Source organism: Cantharellus anzutake, assembly GCF_015039405.1.
Source record: "Cantharellus anzutake strain C23 chromosome Unknown EI90scaffold_35, whole genome shotgun sequence".
In the NCBI taxonomy this organism is placed as follows: Eukaryota; Fungi; Basidiomycota; class Agaricomycetes; order Cantharellales; family Hydnaceae; genus Cantharellus; species Cantharellus anzutake.
Window position 1 is genome coordinate 725,338 of NW_024066985.1, and position 21,628 is coordinate 746,965.

Here is a 21,628-nt window from a genome sequence, read left to right on the forward strand (position 1 = left end):
GGCTGGCAAAGTGCCCCCCCAGCACTATCACCCCAGACAACAGGAAGATTGGGAATGGCAGGCACAGAGGAAGGTTGCACCACCCCCAGACCCCCTTGTTTGCCACTGGGACCAATTCCAGAACCTACACCTCCTTGTGATGCCGACCCCAAGGAAGCATCCAAAAATATCTCAGAGAGGTTCAAAATACCTACAATGGTACTGATCAATGAATGCAAGCTTGGAAAATAACTAACCAAACCATGTGGGTTCCGTTGTCTCTTTGAGGTTGTCCACTCCTTGATTTTCTGTTGAGCTTCAGCCAATTTCACTTCCTATTCAAGAATAAGTCACATGGCGACGTGTGTGGGTATGACCCACATTGGACCATGCAGATCTGCTGATTCCATGACGCAGACATTCAAGTCATAATCTTACACACTCGGAGCAAGGATCTGTGAATCCAGCACATCTCTTTCACGTAAAATTAGTAATAGCAATTCAAATGTGAAGGTGTTGCTCACTTTTTTGCGAAGTCTACATGCGAGGCACACCGAGTGTTTGGTGGAGTGGCGGAACTCCCTTGAGGTATCTGCCTGGGATTGAACATATGAATGTGTGGGATTGTCGTTATTACGAGGAGCGGGTGTAGGGATAGGTAGAGAAAGATGTTGAGACCAGGCCCTTATGATGTCTATAATTCTTGGTCGTTGATCCTGAGGGAGGAAACACCCAATGATCGCCCCTTCGAAAGGGTCTACATCATTCAAATGGTAGGGAATGATGGGGCTGGCTACTGAATTTGTCATCACTTGCATATCACTTAGCCCAGCATAGGGTAGCTGGCCGGTAAGTATCTAAGTAGGTACTTGGCATAACACTTCATCAGCACAGCAACAAATCATACCTCACCGGAAATGCATCCGAATGCCCATATGTCGCTCGATTCTGTGGGTATTGGTGTGTGGCGATTCAGGAACTCTGGGGGCGTGAATTGGAGTTGTAAGCCGCCACGATAGCCGTATAGAGACTCCTCGGACCGATGATCGTACGAGAAGTCGAAGCCACGCAAATATGAATCCCCTTCGTTACCAGTCATAACGTTGTCCTGTTGGACTGATATGTTTCGAAATTTTTGGAAAAAATAGTATCAGACGGACTGGGTGAATATTTGCATGTACGACCCCCTCCGAGTGCAAATAAAGAAGGCTTTGTGCAACGCCGCGCACCTGTGGGAATGTGTCAGATAGTTTCCAAGTTAAAAGATGAGATTTCACCAATTCACACCGATCTGCACTTGGGTTCTGCTGCAGATAACGCCTCACAGTCACGCTCTCTCGCCAGCTTGAGATGAAGCCAACACGAAGTTTGTGTCCTTCCACGTTCAAAGCCCACCCACGAAAAGCCTCTATATTTCGATGGACAAGTCGACCCCATATTCGTATGTGCCTTTTGATATTAAGGATCTTTATGCGCCCACGAAAATTAGAAATTCGAGATATAGACGCCACCGACGCACCTGCCCATCGAGAATCTCATTTCCATCTGACGCTGAAATGCCATTGGAGTATCGGACACAAACGCCCTCCTATTAGAAATGACGTGATCTGTCAGGCGCGAATGAGCCTAAAGATAGCACACATGCACACCCCATCACAAATCCCTCTAGTTCGTACACCAGAGCCGTCTTCAAACATATCTTCAATAATTTGGATTCTACCCGTGAGATTGTGTTCTTCCACTTCGAGAAGCTGGCGCCGGATTTCTGAAAGGGCAATGACCAATCTGCCGAATTTCAGTTCCACCTTACATAATAAACAAAGGAAACAACTTACCCTAATCTTTCGACAACGTCACAAGCGGAGGCACGCAGAGAAGCGCCACGTTCGAGGCAGCTCTGAAGTGTTTCATGGCAAGGATCCGAAGAATCCCACGCACTGTAGGGGGCCACATGTCTCGCGACCGCGAATGGAATGTGGAAGTCGTTGCGGATACTCTCGTAGGGACGTCTGCCGAAGAGCATCTGGAAACGGTGAGATCCCAATTGGTACACAAGAGGCATTAAATACCTGTGAGGATGTGCATCCAAGGGACCAGATGTCACCCTTTTGGTCGCACGGGACTCCACGTCCGGCCAGGACTTCTGGGGCGACATATCTTGAAGGCACGGAGCACGCACCCTCCACTATGAGGCGGACAGGGATGGCATCTGTCATGGCGTACGAGGACCCAAAGCCACTGATCCGAGGAATGGGATGCTTGTCATTGGCGCTGCAATCGATACGTACATTACTCTAGGGGGTTGATGAACGAGTGGTTCTCGATTAGCAGGTCAAGGTATACGAACCGGATTGAGGTTTCCGTGAACGATGTCCTTAGAATGAAGATATGAAAGCCCTCGAGATACTCCAAGAATCTGATGAAGTACTTAAGGTAAACACGGACACTCTGGAGAAGGCGCACCTCTTAAGACGTACCAGTTTTTGGCGGTCCGCGTTCACGTTGGCGCTGAGATAATCCATAACTCTCCCTCCCTTACAACTAGCATACGTGGCCCTCGCGCGAAGCCAAGTTTCATCCTCAAGCATCATCGTCCATCCCTGGAATCGAGCAATGTTTATATGATCCAAAGAGCAAATGACATTTAATTGGCGCTCCACGCGCTGTGACAAGAGTTATCCTCATGCTGATGTCGGCGAACAAATCGCAAACCTGAACAAAATGCTCTGCCGCCTCTGCATCGTCCCGCCCCACCGCCTGCTCCACCACCTCCTGCGAGAGTTCAACCTCGTGTATGACTTCTACGAGAGTGCCGCTCTCGCCAACCACTCCGCCCTAGACAAATGAGGTAAACCTAGCTGAGTTAACTGCGTTGTGCTTACTCTACCGCGTAGGACTAAGTTAGGGGCGATAACCCGCCCGTCCCTGATATCAAACACGATCCTTCCGTCCAGATTATGTGAATCACTAACAACAAGGCTGCTCGAAGGGGACAATGCTGGCGTCTGATCTGCCATCTTGGTCGGTATATGGTGTGTACGGTGCAGAGATGCGGAGAAGTGGAGTGCGGGCCCAGGGAGCACGGAGCAGCCTTATGTGAGATATACGCACATTCGCTGTATACAGTGGTTCAGGAAGGTCCCACTATCAGATAGATCCAGAGGCAAGGCATACTACATATCTAGATAAGCAGTCTTTCATATCGCGAACTGGATCCACTTCCATTTGTGACTGTGTCCCAAAATTTGCACCCGATCTTCAGTAATCCTTATCTCCTTATCGGCAATGTACTCCCAGCCAGGACCTGAAAATTCGTCTTCAATAATATGTCAGTTGCAAGAGGTCCTCTAGAAAGGGAGCCGGGGGTCCTTTCCTTCCGCAGGATCCATCTTCTCGGAACCGTTTCAACTGAACTCTCCACTTTTACTATCAATTGTCCCCATTCCCGTTGACCTGGAAGTCAATTCCCGCAATCGGTAGTCTGCTTTTATTTACCATGCATTACCAAATAAGGGGTGCTTGAGTGCCCTGTAGCAGACTGGCTTTTTCCAGGCTAGTCAGCCAATTAACCCACCCTATCAAGGGGCGTTTTTTATGCTTCAAATAGGGCCTAAACGGCCTATTTCAATGTGGACGTCCTGGGCTTGCTGCCAAAAATGGACTGTGGGAAAATCTGAGGATGTCCTGATAACTATGTGCCCCGTGATGTTGTACATACGGCTATTTACATAAATAGTAGACAGGAAAATGGAAAAGATAAAGGGAATTAGGGCCAAGGTGGGGGAATGGCCAATGTTTCTCAATGATTTCGAGCATTATACTCTGCCATGGTGCTTTCAAGGGGATTTTTAATGCTTATAAAGATTTTGGAGATTTTACAGGCCATTGTAGATAACCATATCCGGTATGCACCTACTATGGGTAGCTTGCGAGGCTGGCATCTCTGTTAAATCTTCACCGATTTGGAAAATCCATTGCTTACAAGTACATACAAGCTCTGGCTAACATTCTGTAAGGAAATGTATAACCTTATAGCTTGGTATCAGAATGAAGAACACACATGTTATGTCGCATGTAAGCATATATATTACCACATTCAAGTTCTAATGTGTGTTGTCATGAATATTCACCGAACATGGATTGCGTGGGAAAAGGGAAAAAGTCGACATTCAGAGTCTCTCAGGAGCCTTAAAAATATGGAAAAATATCCTGAGCGCCCGTGGAGAATATTCTTCCTATAGTACCAAGTTTGAGAGAAATCAATGGCATTTTTGTCAATATATTTGCAAGTTATGCCGATTGATGGCAACACAATGAATAAAGTTGACGATCTCCACAACGGCTGAACCAAATTTCTCCGCTACAGACTAGTTCGACTCATTTTGATAACAGCTTTCTAATGATACAAAATATGTGTGAATCGACGAAGAAATGGGGGAGAAATGGGGGAAATACTGCTGGAGCAGCCTGATATGAAAGAAGGTCGACACGAAACCAAACCGTCCCTTTCCCGTGCCTTCTTTTGAGCCACAATAATTTCTCCTCTCCTTCAGCTTTCCAACAAGCTCAATTTTATTCAAATTGGCTCTGTGGTTCTTGAGGTACCACCATTAACAGGTGCTGTCAAGTCCACATGAGATTCAGCATGGTGTTGAATCAGAATCTCTACTAATATTTGTCCATTCGGCACAAAAATTGGCATGGTAGGAGAACTAATCGTGCTCTATCGATCGAGCATAAGAACGTTGGGTATAAATGCGTAGTTGTGGAGACCGTTGAGTAAGAAGTTGAAAGTTATGCTGTGCATGAGAATCCTGCTTAGGAACTGAAAATGGTTTCAGAAAAATAGAAAAAAAATTGGAAAGAGCGAGTAATGTGGGTCGTAAATGGATGTGCAAATGGCGGCAAGACTGGGCCTGTGTGCTGTGTGGCTACAGTGTAAAATCCATAAAAATAGTTATTTTGTGGTGTATGAACCTTTCCCTGTAGAAACAAACAGAAATAATATGCTATGGTAGCTTCAAGAACATTCCAATTGGGTTTAAGAAATGGAAAACACTAATAAAAGAAATTGAAAAAGACAGAACAATAAGAAAGTGGCCTGGAAACCCAAACTTGTGTTGGAAGCCTCAACTGCTCCCCATAACCATAACTGTTCTAACTTACACCATTCAACTATACTAAACCTTAGCTTTACAACGCAGTTGGTCTCATTCCAAATGGTGGAGAAATGAGCAAGATAGTATGGGAGGAGCGGGGAATACATTGTGCATTTCCCCTATCTCACTGAATAGTAGTCCAAATGTCCTGAAAGTTCGTGCACTACAATACATGTCCTCAAAGTAAACTTGACATATTTTTTCGTATTTTTTTGACATCTGAGAGGCACTGAACTTTGACCTTGCATGTCATTTCCCACGCATGCCACTCCCATGCGGTGTTGAGTGAACCGAGAATCACACATTTCTCCATCAGTTCTGAACCATTTGCCATTGGGTTTTTTGCGATAAATCTCTCTTAATCGCCTCTTTATTTCGTATTATTACTCCAACTCATGATTCTGCATGCACACAGCTCCAGAAGTGGATTGTGAATCAAGGACATCCTTACTTGAACATTTGAATTGAAAGTGAATTCTCAGGATGTCTCAGGACGTCCTAGGATGTTCCCATACAAAAGAGGCCTCTAGACCCTCTTCAAACGTCCTGAGAACCCCCCTCTATAGGTCTAGATATCGGTTGTCCAAGGTGGCTTTTTCTGTCCTGCTGGGTCACTCTACCCTCACCTTGCTCAGCCAGGGGTGAGGCCCTATAGGGTACCGATTTTGCATTGCTAACCCCACCCAAGAGACTCTTTGTATTGGGGGCCCCCTTATTGGTTTGGGGCCTCCTGCAATTGAAATTATGTATTGCAGCAGCATCATCCAAACTATTGTCTAATTGGTCTGGATCAGTGGTGTAGTGGACCCAGCCTGCAGTGGGCCAGCAGCAAATGTGATTGCACAGGATAGACACAGTGGCCCATAGTTACAAGCTACAATCAATGTTGAACCAACCCAGCACAAACACTTATCACTGAGCGCTAAATGCAAACTGTTGGAATACAAGTCACATGATTAGATTGAACCGGAATATCCGAGAATATTCTACAGGTTACTAGCGCCTGTGTAAGTGCTGAGCATAGAAGAGCCTGGAATGTTATTCAGGAGTATAAATATGAGTGCTTTAGCACCATATGTTCTTTAGTTAGTTACAGTTTCTCTTCTCATTTCTATATTACATCTGGGTTGCGAGTGAACTGCTGAAGTGGGTTGCCATATATGGAACGCCATGTTTACAACACAAACAAAAGAAAAACAGTCAAAACAAGATACAAGGGCAGTCAATGGTACAGCAGGAGGTGATGGGGATGGGGGTGGGATGTGTGAAAAGTGAGGAAATGCATGGTAATTGATCTATAAGTGCTAGCTCAGTCTCAAGCTATATGCACGAGAACTGAGGAAAAAGGAAATAATACAATGAATGAATGTATCAGTGGCCTGGCACGGATAAGTCCGAAATAATAGAAAAGGGAAGTCTTGTGACTGAGTAGTCACATGGTCCAACCATCTGTAGGATCTGGAAGAGTCTGAATCACGAGCAGCCGTGGGAACATGGCTGTACAGAATGCTCGCTCTGCTCCCATAGCACAGTTCTCCAATAAAAAGACTAAGGCAGAACTAAGAGTGAGAGCTAAGGAATAAACAAGGCCAAGCACCTTAGTGAAGAAGTGGTGGTTCGCAACAGCAAAAGACCCACAGGATCGCACACATGAATCGGTTGAAGATTCTGCAGAGACTAGTGCTGCCTAGTCAGCATGTGTAAATTACAGGTCCCATCACACCATGGGGCAACTTACCAGTTGGCCAAACCAAAGCGCAGGCACAAGGATGGGTCCAGAGAATGGGGTAGCATGAGGTCCCATCCATTGGAGCAACTTAAATTCTGCCCAGAATCTGGAAACTGTCAGGGCACACACCCTGACTGGCCCGGACCCAGACCCGCATCCGGACCTGCTACACTTCCTGCGTGCACTTCCCATGCCGCATGCTCCACGCACCGCATGATCTGGCCCCGGATCCTGCCCTCATGTGACTTGCAGGTATCCCCGGAAGATTTCCTGATATTGTGGCCACTGTGGGAAGATGAGAAGTTAGCTTCCTTCTCATCTCCTTACCCACAGTCCTGGATAGGGCTGGTTACACATAGGGCTGTGGACCATAGGGGAGGGTCATGGGGACCCAGGAGTTGTCCCCTGACAGAAACCCAGGATTAAGTTAGGACCCAGATAGGTTTTCATCCCTCATGCCCCCTCAGTGCTGTGACAGCACAGGACATGGGGTCATCTCCAGGCTGTGCAAGTGGGACATGATTAGACATGTGAAATAAAAATATTAAATGTAGATATATTGTTATTTTGTGGTTAATTGACTCAGACTGTGCACATTGCTGGCTGCTGTCCAGAGGGGTGTCAAGACTGTTTCCCACGGTCTAGACACACTTTATATAGTTGGATAGCCCCATTGAATAGCTTCCAGAATATATAATTTGAGACTAAATTGACTAATAAATTATTGAGAAAAATGCAAAATACTTTTTTGGACACAAGTCTTTTGGGATAACTCAATGCCTGTGCTCATGCTGTAAAGGGATGTCAGGACTGTTTCCCATGGTGTCACCACACTTTACTTCAATGAATAGTCCATTTGAATAGCTTCCAAAATATATAATTTGGGACTGAATTAATGTCAGGGCTCAGTCTCAAGGACAGCCTGGCCTCAGGGCTGGGTGTGTGCAATGTTCCAGGTGCCTGGGTGCTAGACCCTGTCCTCAGCTCCTCAAACTCACTGAAGGGACTAAGTGGGGATTGAGTTGAAAAGAAGGGTAAGTTTCCCTATTCCCCACTTGACTGCTATAAATGGGAAATGTACTGTACAGTTCATAACGTGACTATGGGTCAACGGAATAGACTTTAAATTCAGCTGCAGGGACTTGAGACTATTGTCAAGGATGGTATCATTCCTTAGGATAGGTCTGATCGCTATCCAGGAGATGCTGTTGGGTGGAGCTCGGTGTTCTGGGTTGTCTGATGGTGGGTCAGAGACAGACTGGAGGTGGGGCGGAGCTCTGAGGGTGATGGGGTGTTGAAGGGACTCGGCTTCAGTGACTCGGAACAGAGCACTGCGCCTGGTACATTCTTGTTGTCCCCAATTTGTCAGGGGAGCTGGCGATGGAGGAACTGAGGCTGCCAGCAGAAGGGGGCTGGAAGCCCCCCCTCACTACTTAACAAAGGAGGCATTAGCGAGGGTCAATCGTTTGTCACATGATTTGTTGGGTTTTATACCAAGGCATCTCTAGGAGTGCCTGTTACTCAGTTCTTTGGAGCAGCAGATGAGTGGGATGTGATAGACATCCTGGAGGAGGTTTTGGAGGGCTGAAGACTGTTTATATTATAACTGGGGGAACTATTTACTAGAGGGGTATGCATGTACATATAGTGGAAGCAATTGGATCCAAAGGTAAACAAAGGTTACCAAGGGAAGTGGCAGTAAATAGAAAAGAAGCCACAAGACAGATAAGGAATAGGCGAAAAGCCTGAATTACATCTGAGGTTGTGGAGTGAGAGAATTAGAAGCCAACTGAATGGCAAGGTCTGGAAGCATCTATGAACAAGCAGGGAACTACAGAGAAAGATGTCTGGAAAGGTCCAGAGCCCGGAAGTTGTAGTCCGGAAGATTGGGGTTGTAGAAAATATCAAATGATAAACAATAAGGATTAACAAGACTGGAGGTAATAGGAATGAGGAGGTACCGGAGGTAAGGAGGTACCAGAGGTGCAGAGACTGGAGTTGGAAGGAGGGTGGATAAGCAAGTTGAGATTTATCAACAACCAGCAAGTCCAACTCCTTTGAACAAGGTGTCTGAGGAGGTGGTGGTATGGTGGTGGAGGTCTGGAGGTGATGCAGATGTAGGTGGGTGGCAGAGTGGGAGAGAGTCGAAGGAGGAGGTAGTCTAGGGCTGTTGGCATCGACCGGAGGCAACAGAGAGAGATTGGGAGGGCTGGTGGAGGTCATAGGAGTCATGTAGTGATAGGGCGGAGGGAGGCAGAAGATCTGGGATATGACAACTATGAGATGAAAGAGAATTTTTGGTTCAAGATTTGGGATCACCATGGGCATGCAGAAGTTGCCAAAGCCAAGTGAGTGTTTGAGGTAGGCCCTTTTCACACCAGAAATGCATTCACAGCCCACAGTGGAGGTTGGGATAAGTGTTAATACAAAGGTTATCTAGCATGGGTTCACAGCAGAATCAAGTTAGAAGGAAAGGCCACTCTCCCAATCAGAAAAGGGTATCAACAGTCAATATCACTGTGCACAATAATGGAAAGAAATCAATATCCAGTCATATTCCAAGGCTGAGCAAAAATTAACTGAGACAGAAAGTTTCAACATATAAATCAGTTCTAAAGGGGATGAATGATGAAAAACACAATCTACAACATCAAATATGGAACCAAAACAAAAAGATGAAGCATGCAGCAAGAAGAATATTACATTATGAAAAGAATGCATAGAAACCAAAGCCCAGCTCAAAATTCAAACAAAGGAGACCACAATTGCTCATTCTGCTGCCCAAGATGCCAAAAAAACAAACACTAAACAGTCAAATACAATATCAAAAAGATCTGACCTGGACCCTTGTCAGCAGTAACTTGCAAAAAGTGTAATGGTGGTTCATGAACTGTCATGGAAGTCATGACATTTCATGAATGGTCACCAAACTTCATGAAGCAGCATGAAGTGTCATCCACAGTCATGCTGGTTCATGACAAACCATCATGGAATTGCATGAGATGTCATGAACCTGCATGGGGGGTCATGATTGCTCATGACTTAAGTGGTTCCAGGCAGGTTTTGAGTGGTTACATGCCTGTCTATGAAGTGTCATGAGCCTTCATAAAGGATCATGGACCCTCATGGACCTTCATGAATCACTATGAGTCTTCCCAAGAATCATTGTGATTGATCATAAATTAGGATTGTTGGTACAACAATGACAGTTGGGGGCATAATGGTTTCATTTATTTGTGCAATGTGCATCTCCATGTTCACGTGTCATACTTTCTAATCAATGCTGTCCCCAGCGGAACTTCGGAAACTCACACGACTCCCTGCTGATTACAAGCGCGTCCAGAGTAAATCAGAGTGCCTTCGAACCACACGGGTTGTGATGCAGCAATCTGTACTTGAACATCTGGGAGAAGTCCAAAACCGATTCTTCTGGCTACGCGGTTCTCCTGGAACTGGCAAGACCGCAATTTCTCTAAGCATCGCTTCGACTCTTGCTAATCAAGGAAGATTGGCAGCGTCATTCTTCTGGGATAAGAATCAAAAAGACAGTGGGCTCGACTCCGCTGAAATGTTACCGTCCACACTTGTGCGACAACTTGCAATTTTCAGTGAGGACTTCAAATTGTCACTTGTAAAACATCTTCAGCGGGAGGACCTAGAATTAGCTTCAAGTCTTGGCTTGGAGGAGCAAGTGAAGGCTCTCATCATTGGCCCAATGTGTGATCTGAAGGAGTTGTGGCTGTTGAGCGAGAAACACTTCGTTATCATTCTTGACAGCTTAGATGAATGTGGGGATCAGGAAACACTTGAGGACTTGATGAAGGCTGTCCTGCTGCTTGATGATCTGCCGATTAACTTTGCCGTGTTTGTTAGTTCTCGTCCAGAAACACAAATCGTTTCGGCTTGGACTGCAAAATTCGGTCCTGCCTACGGAAACCTTCCTTGCGAGGATCTGGATAATTACAAGCATGACTCCACCGTCCTGAGGATGGTCCAGGATGTCATATCCGTGCATACCCGACCCCAACCCGACTTCTGGACCTCCACCCTCTTCACCTCCGGAGTCATAACCTACCGTTGCCGTTCCGATACTCACCTTCGGTCTTGGCAAACACACCTCCCCCTTACCTCTCCGACCCTATCTCCGTCCGCTCTGATACTCACCTTCGGACCGAACATCGCCCCACTCGCCACCCCTCCTACTACTCCGCTCCCCCTTCACAACACCTCCACCCTCCCGTTATCCCCCTACGCTTCCCCCGTCCGCTCCGATACTCACCTTCGGACCTGACTACTCTCCTTTCCGCCACTCCTTCTCCCCTTACCTATCCCCTCTCTCCTCCCTCCGTTACTCCTCCGCCACCCTTCCGCCAAGTTACGACCTTCCACCGCTGTTCCGTACTTTGCACTCGGACACCACTCGTACCTTACTCCGAGCCTCCGTCATAGTCCCTACCTCAGACTTTGACTCCACCTCGGCCATAGTCCATTGCATTGGTGACCTCATACTACGTAAACACCATTGCCAATATTCCTCGGACTTCCAACCCCGCCTCCGTAACCTCCGTAAGCTCCGCAACCCCTGAGCTTCGTGGACCGCCTTCGGCACTCTCACCGCCTGTAATGTATTTCTCGCGTTTTCCCTTCATCCCTATTTGGACTACTGCTTCTTTCTATTCTAGCCAGTTAGTCATCATCCCCACTTCCCCTCATCCTCCTGCCCCTCTGGGCCTCGCCCTCCCTACCTCCTTTCGGACGTATCACAGGTCTTGACCTATGACCTTCGGTACCGCTCCGCTCCCTCTACCCTTTGTTCCCGTTCAGATGTCTTCGTTCCGATTCGGTCACCCTTTGTTCTCTTTGTGCTTTTGCCCCTTCCATTATATATATCGGCGCTTGTACATACTCGTCTTGGTTTCAGTCCGAAATCGACCTGAAATGCCCCCAAGAGACTTCCTGCTCACCTACTGTGAAATTAAGGACCAAATGGACAAACAGCAATGGCACAGCGCTCCGCTTGAGTCGCTGAGGCCAAGGTCCCTCCACGCTAAGTCTCCGATTCCACTCCAGAGTCGTCCGTTTCCGCCCCGTTCTAACACAGGAGAAGCTTGCGGACTGTATCCAAAAATCAAAGTGGAAACCGTTAGAACGACACTTTCGTTCTTTCGCCTCAGCTTGTCGTGGATTGCCCATTATCGCTGAAATGCGGATTCGTGATGTTCGCCGTCTGACTCAACGTGGTGCTGACTTTCAATCCGAATTTGAATACTTTTTCAATCTCGAGAACGCGCCTACCGATGTTCGTTCTGAGTACCTGCGCGTCTTTCGACGAGCGTACATGCTCGATTCCAAAATCCATCCCCACGTTGCCGAGACTTACCGCCAAGTCATGGGGATGATCATCGCCGCACATGATCCACAGGTGAACAGCGTACGTTGCCTGTCGTTGCTCCTAGAGATGACAGAGGATAAAGTGCGGACGTGTTTGGAGCCGATCAGCTCTATACTTAATCTCCCCTCGGATAATGCCCGAACCATTGATTTCTACCATGCGACGGCAAAGGAATTTATCACCGGTAACCCCGTTGTCGATGGAAGTGACACTGACAAGGCCTTCTTCATTGATGACGTGGAGGGATACTTCATCGGCTTTCGACTCCTTGCACTTGTGGATGACATCATCGATCGGAACCTGTATGACATCCCCACGGAGACGTCATCTGGAGGTGTAAACAAACGGAAGAATTTTCAGGAACAGCTCAGGAATCTTCCTGGACATGTCAAATATGCCCTAAGGCACTTGTTTGACCATTTAGATCCATCTCAACTTTTCTCCCGCGACGAAAATGAATTGCAGCACAAGTTTGAGCGCTTTATTACGCGCAACCTATTGTCATATCTTGCGCTGAATCCTCGATTCTCATCTTCTCACATGCCTGATCGATTGCGTCACCAAGTCCAGGTGAGTCTCCACGTCTACTTTCCCTGTTCGAATAATTAAAGCTCCACTTTCGTTGCATCCAGCACCATTCAATTAGGCTTCTAAATGAGACTGCGTATTACAACGAGCACTTGCTTTCAATTCCTCGTCATCCTTGGCGGTATCATCCATCCTCTCTTCGTTTCATCCCACCATCATCTGAATTGTTCAAGCAATACCACCATCTCTCCGATTCTTGCATCCGCATCTTCTGTTTTGGTGACCAGCTTTCTCATGGCAACACCATTCCACTAAGTGAGGGTGTACTCATGGCGCAAAATGCCGTCTCTTCCGACGCACCTGAAACGATAACGATTCCGGTCGAATCGCGGTGGCTTGCTCGCAAATTTGGTGCAGTTGATTATAAGGCTGAATTTGATCATGCCGGTACTCGTAATGGCACTGTTACCAGTGCGGCAATATCTCCAGACGGCCGTTATGTTGCCCTTGGTTTCGGAAATGGCATGATCGAGGTTGCTGATATTGATGATCGATGCGCCGTCTCCCAATTCCAGTGTGATGCTTCCAATCATCCCATTTGGATCGAGTTCGTCTCTGGCGATTGTCGTATCGCCGTGGAAGACAACAAGGGAAGGGTTATCATCTTTGCTCGTGGTGCACAGCCCGTGAGATTAAAGGACCCACTTCCTGTGTGCCGCTATTCTGTTGTGACGGCAGTGCCACAGGATAGGTCATTAATAGTTCGGGCACCAGGGGACGAAAAGTGGTACAAAAGTGTGGTCGTGCTATCTGTTTCAGATCGCCCATCTATCCGGTGCCTGCCTTTCCCTCGCTCTAACTCTTTCCACTCTGGATCGAAACACACAGCCCGGTCATACCCTAAGTTTCCATCTATTCCTTTCCATGGCTCACTTGGGTTTTCCCCAGGAGCTCGTTACGTCGGCGCCTATGACAGGGAGAAAGCTTTCGTTTGGTCGATGGAGTCGTATGAGCTCATTGCTTACTATCAGGTACCGAGCTGCCCCACTTGGATATTGAATCCAGGAGTCGGACCCCCCCCCCTCATCATATACCAGACATAAGCCTGTGTTCCTTCGACGTACTCATCCTGATCACGACTTGGATGAAACCTGGCTCAACTGCCCGTTTTATGACATTTTGAGAAACGAAGATGGGGAGGTCCATTCCTCCATGGTCGGAAGGACTCCACTGCTTCATCGGGTCACCACCACGGTCTCACTGTATCGATACGTAATCTCATTCGATGGCAGAGAACTTCTCTTTGTCCCAAATGGATATCACCCGATCAGACTCGATAGCCGCAATCGTTATGCTTGGTATGGGGATCGGATGCCCCTGACGGACTTTTACCATCCCCGCTCCAGCAGGGATGGAACTCGATTCCTGCTCCAAGGTCACATGAAAGCACCACTTGTCATCGAGATTGTTTAGTATCTTTGCACTCGCTTGGGATTTTGATGTTTAGTCTGAACCTGTGAGTCGGTCAACAAGTTTCCATTTACGACATCTACAGAGCTAGAGAATGTATGTTAAATCGAGATTGTTAATGTGCTGGGCACATCGGTTATGGGTCTTACTGCTCTTCATTTCCTCTACGCTCTCCTTGTCAAACTCAACCTCTGGATGCTGCAGCATTGAATCCTGTCCCGGTGTCCGGCCGTTCGAATCCTCCGTGTCTCGCGCGACTGTGTGATCCATGCATAGGCCTCACGCCCGCGGCATCTCAATAACACTCAATACAATGCCCATTGCATTTTATGGCTCGTTCTCCACGGATACCATTAACTCTTCCTCGCGTCTTCAGAAGGAAGGCTAAAGCTCTGGGACAGCCACTATAGTCTGCGTCGTCAGCCACTTGCGGAAGACCCATTCGTTCCTCCAAACAAAAGGTTTCAGAGTGTCCAGGGGTCGTAACACTGTCCGAACTCGATTGTCGCGTGCATGGAGCAACTTCATCGATAGCAGCAAATACTGCCCGCTCAACAGCGGATAGGTAACTAGATATCATCGAAGAATTCCATGAGGCGATGATGGCTGGTTTGTATCGCACCTGGAGGTAGGGACTTAATGCTAGAACACGGGAAGATTGAGGTCAGCCGTGAACTGTCCATTTTGAGAAGGCATCCCTACGTATCAGAGAGCTTTGTGAGTGCCGTCCCTGCCAGCTGATCGGCTACAACTTTATCGAAGAAAGCTGCATTGAGACATTCATGCAGAACTCCTTCAACGGTGTTAGCTCCACTTTTCCATCCCTCTTCCTCGTCAGGATCTCTTTCGGCTAGAGATTGGAGAGCCTGGCCGTGCGCGTGCAGCAGTAGAGAAAAGGTGATTTCACACACGGAACGCAGGTCTTGGATGAACTGTCTTGGGTCCGTTTCTGAGTCTGCTAACCTGAACACCTCCACCTCGCCTAGTTTGCCTCGGAAGAATTTGCGTTTCTCGCTGTGATCGTACTTGAAATATGTAAAAGACTCCCCGTCAAACAGAATGCAGTATACGGGGCCGTTATATGATAGAGTGAGGTTTCGGTAATCACGAGCTGGCATGAAATAAGCACGCCATTGACATTCTCAAACGAATGAGTCGACAACTTACCATCGGCCTCTGCAACCATTTGCGCGATGGCATTCCGTCGTTCCATTGGAGTACCCAGCTTATACATAGTCACGACAACCAGCAGCGTTAGCCCGCCGACAGCGACAAAGTGATGTTCAACCCTGCCCTTGGTTGCAACACGGCCCCCAAGGGCTGTTTCGGGAACACCAGTGATCGAAGAGCAGAATAAATCCGCCACTCCGATAAAAACCTGGAGCAACGATCAGCCAAGAGTGCCATCCGTGATGACCTAGTCTCACTGGGGCTATGAAGCGGGAATGAGCCTCTTCGTTTAAATGAGTCCGTAGGGGCCCATATACGGAATTGTTACGATCGATCTGTTGGACTATCGACTTGAAAAATACCGTCGGGATTCGAGCTCGCTTGAGTTCAAACTTGGGGAGCCTTGCAAGCCCGAAAAAGGTATCAATCCCGACAAAGGGGGCAATTTGTTCCCAGGTTACGTGAGAGAAGCTGATATCAAAGCCTTTGGCTAAGGGCGATCTTTAAGATGCCTCAGTAGAGTCAAAAGAACGAAACGGGACTCACCGTTTGCAAGCTTCTTCAACGTCTGTCAATCAATCTCATATTGTTCCATAAGATGAAGGATGGCAAGCTCAGCAGACTCATAGGTTGTGATGGCGACATTGAGGGCCTCCTCAACTTGGTCGCTTCTTAGCAGGCCATGAGACACTCGTCGCTTCTGGCTCCATGGCATTTAGATTGTTGAGCCCGGCATACCCCGTTGAAGCACATTTACATCCAAAAGAGGAAGCCACGTCGCGCTTATTGGTAACGTTAATGGCACTCAAGATCTGTTTCCTTGCCTGGTCGTTGCATTACTACTTGCGGGCGCTCCCGCTATTCTAGTTGAGCACCTAGTCCCTCACTGTGGAAGCAAACTTTGGTAAATAACCAGGATTAATGAGTCGACCATTTCCATCGATTTCAATGGTATAGTGTTTTACCAAATCGAAATTCGAAAAATTTCTCGCGGGTCTCCACCAAAGCAGCTCGTGTGGGTGCATGAGACCATCATAGCATTTCCACTTCTTTTTTTCATCGTGAACCAAGTGTTGGAATTCAACGGGCACTCAGTAGGAGCTTAGGCCCTACGGCCATCATGGGTTTAAGGTGGCGTGGTTGTAACTTCTTTTTCCCTTTATTCTTCTTCGCTTTGACATCCCGCTTTGAGTCGGGACCGACTACTCTTTGGCCTGGCGCACTACGCGCTGGTGCCCTATCTCTTTTCTATAAAACTTTCGCCTTTTCGCATTCTCATCCCCCTCAGTTCACTTTAACGTGAAGCTGAGGTGAGATTGATACTTCGACTAGTTATTATGATTCTTACTAATAACTAATGTACGATAGTTATTTCGCGATTAGGTACTATAACATTTTCAGTTCACTTTAACGTGAAGCTGAGTTATTTCGCGATTAGCATACTTATTCTAAGACCAAGTCCCAATATGTATTCCGTCGGCATGGAGCCAGGTACCAAGACGGAGGCCATAATCTGCCTGTCGTGTGCAGTCTTCGCCCTTGTCGAGACTTCCTCTTAACTGCAATCTCTCCCTTACCTTGCTGCGTCCCTATCCAACTGGCACCGGATCCACATAACGCATTCTTGCTTCCTTGGTGCTCCGTTTTCTGGGCCTTGGTCCACACTTCACAACTGACTACTGCCAATAATAAACTTTGGTGTCACGAAAACCCGATCTTGTGAGATCGGCGCCTCCTATCTTAGCGATCCAACATACATTGTGCTCTTTGGTTAGAGCGATATCTACTTGATCCCATTCTCATTGGACGCGTGTTATGATGCACCCACGCTGTCACCCTATTGGGAAACTATAATATCTCTAACGTCAAGCAAGGCAAGATAATATAACATGTCTCCTAGCTGAACACTAAGTGTCTAAACCCATGGACATGGAAACTACTACCTCAACGCCCTGTCCTCAGGAACAAAGCCTCTACGGGGTATTATCCAACCGGAAAGTATGCCTACTATCACTTCTTCCCACTTCGTTGACTTCCTATTCCAGGAAGCAACAAACAGCTCTGAAGCGACCAGAATTCGAAGCGATGGGATTGGCGGCACGAAAACATCGATGCGAGCTACCTCTGCGACACCCACATGCATCGTGCCTCCTGGTGGTATACCTGTCTATCCTCCGATATCTCGATTCTTAGCCTCGTGCTGTGAATGAGTGCTCCTTCCCAAGTCAGTGTTCAACAAAACAATTTCCCCACAACCCAACCTCGCACAAGTGGTTCCCAGCTCAAAAACCGGTGCTACTTGACTCCTGCAATGCTAAGCATTTATCCCCGGAGCTTCTCGAGTCATGTCGGGACGTTCGACACTGTTCCCTGTGTTGGGGTTGCACCGCTCTTCCCAACCGTAGGGTCATTCTGCTCTTCTTTCGCCCTCCTTTTCTGTTTCCCAAGTCATTCCACGCTTAAAAGCAAGGTGAAACTCCAACTTCTAATGTCGTGAACTGAGGTGAGATATTTACTCTCTATTCCCTTGGATCGCTTGCTCATAACCCTGCAAATATCTAGCGCTTACTTAGATGCCATTTCCACGTTTCCATGCTTGTATGCACCAAAAACTTAGTTGTCTGTCCGATGCTATTTCCGTTTGCCATTGTCTGTGTGTTGGGGACTCACACGCACCGATGAAGCGTTGTTGCAAAAAAGTAAAGACACCCTCCCGTCCTCCCTGATTATATCCTGGTTCATGTACAAGCTGTTGAAATCACCGCGATGGTTACTTCTCGGGCTATTTCGTTCCGGATATATATTCGAGTGGATATTATTATATTATGGGTTCTTTCTTGTCTCACTGCTCCATGCACACAACACCCGTGGTTCTGGCGCTTCCCCAACTATAATATCAATACATCAAAGATGCTTGTACGAGTAGCGATGAGAAGAGATGAAGCGCGTACTAGTAAATACTAAACGATTTGGCTGATGTCGACAACAATTGGGGCTCTTTTCCGGCCCTGGAGTAGAAATCGAGTTCCATCTCGGCTGGACTGAGGGCAGTAGATCCCTTCATAATCACGTAACATCCGGTCACCATACCAGGATGGGTTATCTGGGTAGAAGTCCGATGGGAGCTCAAGCTCTGCTCTGCCATCGAACCAGACTGATGAAAACTGGATCAGTGGGGTCCTTCCTACCGCAGACGAATAGATGCTACGGGACGAAGACCCTGTGAGTGGCGAGATATCGTAAAATGGGCACTTGATCCAGAATTCATCTACTGAATCAAGTCCTTCATCAGCCATGTCGCCTTCTACCGAGGGAATAGTGGCTCGAGTGAACATAGGATCAGGGATGAGATATGAGCGTGTCGGAGGGACATTGGGATTAATAATCCAATAATCGAAGTTCGTCACCCGATAACCCACAATACACTGACATGATTTGGTTGACCAGGTAACGGCCTGGGTCCCATCAAAAGCACCAACATAGCGTGCTCCTGGAGAGAAACCAAGGGTCCGACGGTGTGGAATGACTAACTTCGTATTATGGAATTGAGAGGATGGGGAGAAAGGAGGAGAGGCGAGAGGCTGAATAGATGGAACCTCCGAAACAGATATGAGCATCATGTTGTCACACCAAGGGTCGTCGAGATTTCGTGGGACTCGCACGACGAATAATCCGTTACCTGAGGCTGTGGTTCCAGCTGGATAGGGACCAGTGGGAAGAGTGTCAAGATTTACAGGGATCATACCGTCACCGAGGATCATTACATTCCCATTGTTATCCTCAGTGGCAACTCGGTGGCTGCCGTGGACGAATTCGATCCAGGCCGGGAAATTGGCTGGATCGTGCTGCAATCGGCAGATCGTGCACTGGTGGTCGATATCAGCCACTTCGATAATTCCGCTGCCAAATCCGAGTGCAATATAGCGACCATTGAGGGAGAGTGCAGCGCATGTCACGATGCCATTGCGAACATCGGGTTCACGGAATTCAGCTTCATAATTGGTTACCCTACGTCCTTCATAAACTGCATCTGGCAGTGTACTTAACTTTGCCTGCATGACTTCTCGGGCACTGAGTAAATCCTTGCTTAATGGAATGGTGCCACCTGAGAACTCGCCAAAAGCGGAGAAGATCCGGACATCACAGAGATGGCCATATTGTTTGTAAACAGACGACGAGGGTGGAGCGAACGGAAGCTTCGATCGATAAAGTTCCCATGGTTTATATGCAGCAGTGCTAGCTACGAGATGTAAATCTCTCAGAAGTTGGATTGAATTGTGATTCTATCAAAAATGACATCAGAAAAACGCCGGAGGAATAGTTTATACTTACATTGAATTGATGTAATTCGTCGGGAAATATTATGGGATCCTCCACATCTTGCAAGTGCATGAAAGTCAAGATGTATTTTTGCGTGATGAAGGAATTAAACTCGTTCTGCAATTCATTGGACTCTTGTGAAAAAAGTCGCGAAGGGTCCAAGTGCTTGAACAAGTGTTTAATAACATAGGAGAAGCGCCACCAATATTCCTCCTTTTTCGCCATAAATTCCTTCCAAATTCTTTCATCTCCTAGGGGGGGATTCGTAGGTATTCCAAATGCATCCTGGTCACAATAATTCTTGAAGAGTCGAAGGAGTGGCAATCCAAGGAAATACCCTTTCACGTCATCGATGAAGAATACTTTGTCCTTTTCATCGCCAATTGGCTCCCCTGTAATAAATTCTTGTGCCGTTGCGTGATATAAGGTGACTTCTTCTGTGTTCTCTGAGGGAAGATTAACGATGGAGCTGATGGGTTCCAATGTCGCACGGATCTCGTCTTCGCCAATCTTGAAAAGCTGTGACATAAAAGAGACGTTCATCGTCATGCGCGCTGCAACAATCGCGCCAACCACTGAGCGATACTTCTTGGCTACATCTGGGTGAATATCAGATGAATCCAGCATGTAGGCTTGTCGAAGAATTCGCAAGTACTCCCAGTTGAGGTTGGCAGGTGCATTGGTGAGGTTTAGCAACTCCCGGAACACCGACTGCAAGGTGCGGCCACGCCGTGTCTGCAGGACAACATCGCGAACCCGGATAGACGCCATGACAGGTAACCCCCAACAAGCCCGAGCGAAAGCGCCAAGTTCCCACTTGTCTGGTTTCCACAAATATTTGTCAAAGAGGTGCTGAAGGCCTTCTTCCACCATACAGCGGACCGTGTGGAAAGCTTCTCTCACTACAACCTTGTCCAAATCTTCACATAGTATGGCATGACCCTGGGCCCGAGCTTCATCCCAAGCTGAAATGACTTTTGGCTCAGGACGACAACTAACTAGCACAGAAAATATCGGCGGGAGCTCCTGAAAGGCAAGCACTAGTTCCATCAGCGACCCAAGTCTCTGCTGATCCCCGCACTCATCAAGGCCATCCAGGACGATAACGACGCGATCCTTTCCCAAAGGCCATATATCCTCCAAGTCACGCATGGGCTCAATTATCAGGGTATTAATTTGTTTGTCCAAAGGGAGACCCTGAATAGAGACCAAATCCCGTTGCCGAAGGCGTCGTCTGACAAAAGACAATTTGAAGTCCTCATTGAAGGATGCAAGTTGGCATGCAAGGGTAGAAGGGAACAGTTTGATAGAGTCCAAGCCTGTTCCTGTCTGGTTTTTATCCCAAAAGAATGATGCGGCCAGCATACCCTGCTCCTTAAGGGTGGATGCGACACTCATAGATATCGCAGTCTTCCCCGTCCCAGGAGATCCCCGTAGCCAAACGAATCGGTTCCCAGCTCTTTTCAGGTACTTGAGTAGGGATTCTTGAATCTTAACACCCGTGTGCCTGGCAGGCACTCTGATTTGCCTTTCACATGAATGTGCTCGGCCGGGGTTCGCTTGAGTTTCGATATCTCGGCTAGGAACATTAGTGATTAGGCAATCCATAAGTATGTACGCAAACACGTACATTGAACTGATGCGTGCTCGGTACGAAGCAGGATTGAAGTCGACAATCTTAGCTGTGACAGACATGGTAAGTCAGGATCCAGCCGTTCGGGGGGTCTCGAGCACGCAAACCTCGAATCGATGAATACCACCATTTAGACAGTTCTTCATATCGTTTATTTGTTGTGTGATGTTGGACGCCCGAAGGGTCTTCTTGACGACCTGTTTTTCCTGGAGTGATTTAATTGCCTCCACTCATGTTTGTAAAGCCCT

General features: G+C 47.4%; 7 protein-coding genes across 7 annotated transcripts; 3 read left to right on the forward strand and 4 right to left on the reverse strand.

The window, feature by feature from the left end:
• Positions 1 to 372: 372 nt before the first annotated feature.
• On the reverse strand, positions 373 to 1,888 carry EI90DRAFT_1536876 (kinase-like domain-containing protein). Its single transcript, XM_039051893.1, has 8 exons — positions 1,815 to 1,888; positions 1,629 to 1,744; positions 1,499 to 1,567; positions 1,257 to 1,445; positions 1,140 to 1,208; positions 892 to 1,087; positions 504 to 772; positions 373 to 453 (listed from the first exon to the last, which is right to left on the reverse strand). The coding sequence occupies exons 2-8, from the start codon at positions 1,674 to 1,676 to the stop codon at positions 406 to 408; spliced, it is 888 nt and encodes a 295-aa protein (XP_038914364.1). The 5' UTR covers positions 1,677 to 1,744; positions 1,815 to 1,888; the 3' UTR covers positions 373 to 405.
• Positions 1,386 to 2,238, reverse strand: EI90DRAFT_3064777 (uncharacterized protein). The gene is given in 4 exon segments (XM_039060822.1): positions 1,386 to 1,610; positions 1,621 to 1,744; positions 1,815 to 2,002; positions 2,049 to 2,238. The coding sequence occupies 3 exon segments, from the start codon at positions 2,193 to 2,195 to the stop codon at positions 1,696 to 1,698; spliced, it is 384 nt and encodes a 127-aa protein (XP_038914365.1). The 5' UTR covers positions 2,196 to 2,238; the 3' UTR covers positions 1,386 to 1,610; positions 1,621 to 1,695.
• A 7,909-nt stretch (positions 2,239 to 10,147) lies between these two features.
• Positions 10,148 to 10,626, forward strand: EI90DRAFT_3215524 (uncharacterized protein; the record flags this gene model as incomplete). Its single annotated transcript, XM_039066457.1, has 1 exon — positions 10,148 to 10,626. A coding segment is annotated over one exon (479 nt), but the record flags the coding sequence as incomplete, so codon positions are not given.
• Positions 10,627 to 12,070: 1,444 nt separating this feature from the next.
• EI90DRAFT_3017643 (uncharacterized protein) lies at positions 12,071 to 13,890 on the forward strand (the record flags this gene model as incomplete). The annotated part of the gene is made up of 2 exons (XM_039057130.1): positions 12,071 to 12,829; positions 12,892 to 13,890. 2 exons carry the CDS (start codon positions 12,071 to 12,073, stop codon positions 13,888 to 13,890), a joined length of 1,758 nt encoding a protein of 585 aa, XP_038914367.1.
• Positions 13,891 to 14,344: 454 nt separating this feature from the next.
• Positions 14,345 to 16,072, reverse strand: EI90DRAFT_3126063 (uncharacterized protein; the record flags this gene model as incomplete). Its single annotated transcript, XM_039063891.1, has 7 exons — positions 14,345 to 14,514; positions 14,570 to 14,892; positions 14,960 to 15,368; positions 15,425 to 15,635; positions 15,685 to 15,928; positions 15,974 to 15,995; positions 16,051 to 16,072. The coding sequence occupies 7 exons, from the start codon at positions 16,070 to 16,072 to the stop codon at positions 14,345 to 14,347; spliced, it is 1,401 nt and encodes a 466-aa protein (XP_038914368.1).
• A 1,198-nt stretch (positions 16,073 to 17,270) lies between these two features.
• On the forward strand, positions 17,271 to 18,254 carry EI90DRAFT_3064801 (uncharacterized protein). Its single transcript, XM_039060823.1, is given in 6 exon segments — positions 17,271 to 17,584; positions 17,621 to 17,792; positions 17,833 to 17,930; positions 17,990 to 18,061; positions 18,072 to 18,168; positions 18,179 to 18,254. 3 exon segments carry the CDS (start codon positions 17,351 to 17,353, stop codon positions 17,922 to 17,924), a joined length of 498 nt encoding a protein of 165 aa, XP_038914369.1. The 5' UTR covers positions 17,271 to 17,350; the 3' UTR covers positions 17,925 to 17,930; positions 17,990 to 18,061; positions 18,072 to 18,168; positions 18,179 to 18,254.
• Positions 18,255 to 18,387: 133 nt separating this feature from the next.
• EI90DRAFT_3017645 (uncharacterized protein) lies at positions 18,388 to 21,442 on the reverse strand (the record flags this gene model as incomplete). Its single annotated transcript, XM_039057131.1, has 3 exons — positions 18,388 to 19,710; positions 19,760 to 21,326; positions 21,378 to 21,442. 3 exons carry the CDS (start codon positions 21,440 to 21,442, stop codon positions 18,388 to 18,390), a joined length of 2,955 nt encoding a protein of 984 aa, XP_038914370.1.
• Between the last annotated feature and the right edge of the window lie 186 nt (positions 21,443 to 21,628).

Bases quoted from the DNA above. Each gene is read 5' to 3' on its own strand.
- EI90DRAFT_3064801 (XM_039060823.1), top strand. From the start codon at position 17,351: ATGGACATGGAAACTACTACCTCAACGCCCTGTCCTCAGGAACAAAGC. The intron at 17,585-17,620 runs GTATACCTGTCT...CTCGATTCTTAG, and splicing joins ATGCATCGTGCCTCCTGGTG to CCTCGTGCTGTGAATGAGTG. The intron at 17,793-17,832 runs GTTCCCTGTGTT...TCCCAACCGTAG, and splicing joins ATGTCGGGACGTTCGACACT to GGTCATTCTGCTCTTCTTTC.
- EI90DRAFT_1536876 (XM_039051893.1), bottom strand. From the start codon at position 1,676: ATGTTTGAAGACGGCTCTGGTGTACGAACTAGAGGGATTTGTGATGGG. The intron at 1,446-1,498 runs GTGCGTCGGTGG...GGGCGCATAAAG, and splicing joins ATGAGATTCTCGATGGGCAG to ATCCTTAATATCAAAAGGCA. The intron at 1,088-1,139 runs GTCCGTCTGATA...TCAGTCCAACAG, and splicing joins TACATGCAAATATTCACCCA to GACAACGTTATGACTGGTAA.
- EI90DRAFT_3064777 (XM_039060822.1), bottom strand. From the start codon at position 2,195: ATGACAGATGCCATCCCTGTCCGCCTCATAGTGGAGGGTGCGTGCTCC. The intron at 2,003-2,048 runs GTATTTAATGCC...CACCGTTTCCAG, and splicing joins TTGGATGCACATCCTCACAG to ATGCTCTTCGGCAGACGTCC. The intron at 1,745-1,814 runs GTAAGTTGTTTC...TTGCCCTTTCAG, and splicing joins GACGTTGTCGAAAGATTAGG to AAATCCGGCGCCAGCTTCTC.